The sequence below is a fragment of the Arachis stenosperma genome, chromosome 2 (genome assembly GCF_014773155.1).
Source record: "Arachis stenosperma cultivar V10309 chromosome 2, arast.V10309.gnm1.PFL2, whole genome shotgun sequence".
In the NCBI taxonomy this organism is placed as follows: Eukaryota; Viridiplantae; Streptophyta; class Magnoliopsida; order Fabales; family Fabaceae; genus Arachis; species Arachis stenosperma.
In genome coordinates this window covers 118,204,501-118,208,108 of record NC_080378.1, presented here as the reverse complement: position 1 = coordinate 118,208,108, position 3,608 = coordinate 118,204,501, and the positions used below count along the sequence as shown (strand labels likewise).

At 36.2% G+C, this 3,608-nt stretch overlaps 1 protein-coding gene across 1 annotated transcript; it reads right to left on the bottom strand.

Moving 5' to 3' along the window:
- Positions 1–2,170: 2,170 nt before the first annotated feature.
- LOC130963593 (uncharacterized) lies at positions 2,171–3,352 on the bottom strand. The gene has a single exon (XM_057889695.1). It carries the CDS (start codon positions 3,350–3,352, stop codon positions 2,171–2,173), a length of 1,182 nt encoding a protein of 393 aa, XP_057745678.1.
- Between the last annotated feature and the right edge of the window lie 256 nt (positions 3,353–3,608).

Here is a 3,608-nt window from a genome sequence, read left to right as displayed (position 1 = left end):
TTTCTTTTTAAAATACCACCTCAAATCAAACTCCAATTCTTAAAGAAATTTTGGCATTATCTCCTCTAAGACTCAAATTTCTGCCACCCTTCAAGGGTCCCAACTATCAAACCAAAGACCTCTCAGTCACTCAAATCATGTCCAGTAACAAATTATTTCATAATCAAACAAATACTAATATTAAATCTTTTTCCAAACCGACCAACTTCAACAACAAATTATTGACAACAGCTAAACCTCACATTTTATACCATATACACAAACCATCAATTATTCACTCAGTTCATCCCTATCTTAAGGTCTTCTAGCCTAAGTTTTCACGTGACATTAAACATTAACTACGAGAAACCAAAACCATACCTTCGTACGGAATCAAAATATTCAAAGCTTCGGAGAAGCTTTTTGACTGAGCTATCGAAGAAGAAAATGTCCAGAATCGTCTATGCCTCCTAAAATTCCCGTTGGCCAAACCCAAAGAAAAGATGAGCTATGTCACTGTCAACTTCCACTAATCAAAAATGGTGCCAATGTGTAGAAGAAGAAGTTACGAATACTCTTACCGGATTAGATTTTTGATTGGAGTTACGGATTGCAAGAAATCAAAGCCGGAAGTTCGAAGGAATTTACGTTCTTTCCTTTTTTTTTTCTTCGTTATGCTATTCTCTCTCTCTCCTTTTTTTTTCCTTACGGTATTCATATATATATATATATATATATATATATATATATGATTTAAGAAAGCAAGCCGCCTTAGGCTTTCTTTATTATATATACATAAGGATAATGATAAACCTTAGTAAATATATATATAATGATTGAAGTACATTATGTGCATAGTCTTTAGTGGATAGTAATAATTATATATATATATAAATGAAAGCATAGACTAGATAATCAATAGTAGGCAAATCAAATAGTTATAATATTACTAACGTAATAATAATAATAATAATAATAATAATAATAATAATAATAATAATAATAATAATAATAATAATAATAATAATAATAAATAATAATGATAATGCCAATATAATTATAATAATAATTTTATATATATAGAGTTAATAATATATGAGTTACTAATCTAAATGACATTAATAATTTAAAGGTGAAAGATATTTGATGAAGTATTAGCAAAACTAAGCACAACAAAAATACCGATATTTACTTATATTGGCAGATATCGAACTTGATAATAATATTATTAACTAAACTCTATTTCTAAATTAAAATATCAATTACTCAAATTAAGATATACATATAAGTTTCATTTCTTATAAATGACTAGAATTATAATTTTAATTATGTAAAATATTTTATCATAAAATATATATAATATGAATTTGATTGAATTCAAATAGTTATAAAATTAGTTCAATTACTGATAATAAAATAATTTCTAATGGTAAAAAAAAAACTCCAATTTATGAAATAAATTATAACTTATTTATATTTATATTTTTAAAATTGAGGGTCTCTACATTCTACCCACCTTATAAAAATTTTTGCCCTCGAAAATTGATATAAAATGGAAAAGATTCATTCTAGCGTAACTTCCCTTCTTAAACATGTCAAAGAAAAACAGAAAGGTTTGACATGCTTAGTTTATAAATCCAGGATATTCTTATGGCTTAAAGTCTACGCAAAGCGGAAGATACAAGATAGACTCGATGCAGAAAGGTTATAAGGCAGGTTGGTATTAGAACGACGGGTTTATCGCTTCTAATACTCGCTTCATCTAGCTCTTAAGTTCTGCCAATTCTATTGGTGTCACCTTACGTAATACAATCGAAACTGGTTCAGCCTCTGACACTGAATTTATCACAACTTACTCTTTCTCTTGACACCTAACAGATTATCAATTATGGGTTCAATCTATGTCATGTCTCTTCCTCATAACTTACCATCTCTGGGTTTCAGGTAATTGTCCCGCACAGCTCTCAACATTTCCGGTCCCATATGTACAACTTAAGTTGTATATTCATAATAGTTTGACGCACTACTGCTGCGCCACTCTTATTATTATCCTCCAAGAATTTAGTCACTTTTCTAGGCTGACCACTATCGTTTTGTCTCACCATTCGGAGGTCTTTAGTCGATCGCTCAGTTGAAAATCACAAGGCTCACAACTCGGTAATGTACTACAATGAATGCTACGTGTTATTTACTATGCAAGGCGGTCGGAAATTTCGATTATCGGTTCGTGATTACCTCTAATCGAAGTATCTGCGCTTCCAGCACCATCCGCTGTCATAGTGAACATGCGTCCCTGATGTTGTGCCTTTCCAGCTTCTTGATTCTTCTTCTTTTCTGGACAATTCCAAGACAAATGCCCAGCTTCACCACAGTAAAAGCATACACCTAAACCAGCCCTGCACGGAGTATTCGGGTGGTACTTTCCATACCTTCTACAAGTTAAATCATTCGGTGGGGTCTGAGCTTGCTTTCCTTTGCCTCTTCCCTGGCTGGTATTATTACTGAATCTCTGAAAGTTATTCTGACCCAAATGTGGTTGTGGGGTATAACCGCCTCGCTTAAAATCTTGTCCTCTAGGGGCGAAGTTCCTTCCCTGATCTCTCCTAACAAAAATTCGCTGATCACTCTTATCTGATGTCGCCTTTCTCAGACAATCCTCAGCAACTCTACTTTTGTTTACCAGTTCTGAAAACACTCTGATCTCCATTGGTGCAACGAAGCTCAGAATATCACTTCGAAGACCTCCCTCATACTTAATACATTTCCACTCAGCAAAATCATCAGGCGCACCTTGACAAATACGAGAAAAGCGACATAACTCCTCAAACCTGCTAGTATACTCAGCAACAGTCATCTGTCCCTGCTTTAACTGCATCAATTCAAGTTCTTTGGCATTTCTGGCTGAATTAGGAAAGTATTTTTTATAGAACTCTGTTCGGAAAACCTCCCAAGGAATCACAGCGCCATTTGGCTGCAGGATACGTCGTGTCCCCTGCCACCAATGCTGAGCCTCACCTTGCAGCTGATAAGTTCCAAACTCAATCCATTGCTCCTCAGGAACCTGCTGAGCCTGCAGTGCCCGTTCCATAGCTTGAATCCAATTATCTGCATCCGTGGGATTTGAGGTTCCCCTAAAGGTCGGAGGGTGAACTTTTAGAAATGGAGCAAGTGTCATGGGACCGTCCTCATCATTATTGTTTCCGTGATTACCCTGGTTTATCTGATTACCCAGTGCCTCGGCTGTCGCCTGCATAGCCGCAGCCATATTTCCCAGGGCAGCCATGAAGTCTACTGGATCATTCCCTGCCAGGCCAGGAGTAACAGTGCCTATCCTACCTCTACCTCGGCCGCGACCGCGTCCGTGAGTCGACATCTGGTCCCTTCACACACCAAACAAGTGATATTAAGTTGATCAGTCTCAATATCGCAAGTCTAATGCTTCAAGTTCCAAATACATGCTCATGAACGTTTATGCCACATATATCAATCAGATATCCTAATAGCACATGCACACACCCAGAGTATGCCCAGAAGCATAATCAGTCCATCCCTCAGGCTCTACAGGAACGAACTGCTCTGATACCATAATGTAACACCCTACCACACAGGGCCTTACGCTTAAGTCGTAA

Excerpts from the sequence above, each read along its gene's own strand:
- LOC130963593 (XM_057889695.1), bottom strand. The coding sequence starts at position 3,352 with ATGTCGACTCACGGACGCGGTCGCGGCCGAGGTAGAGGTAGGATAGGC.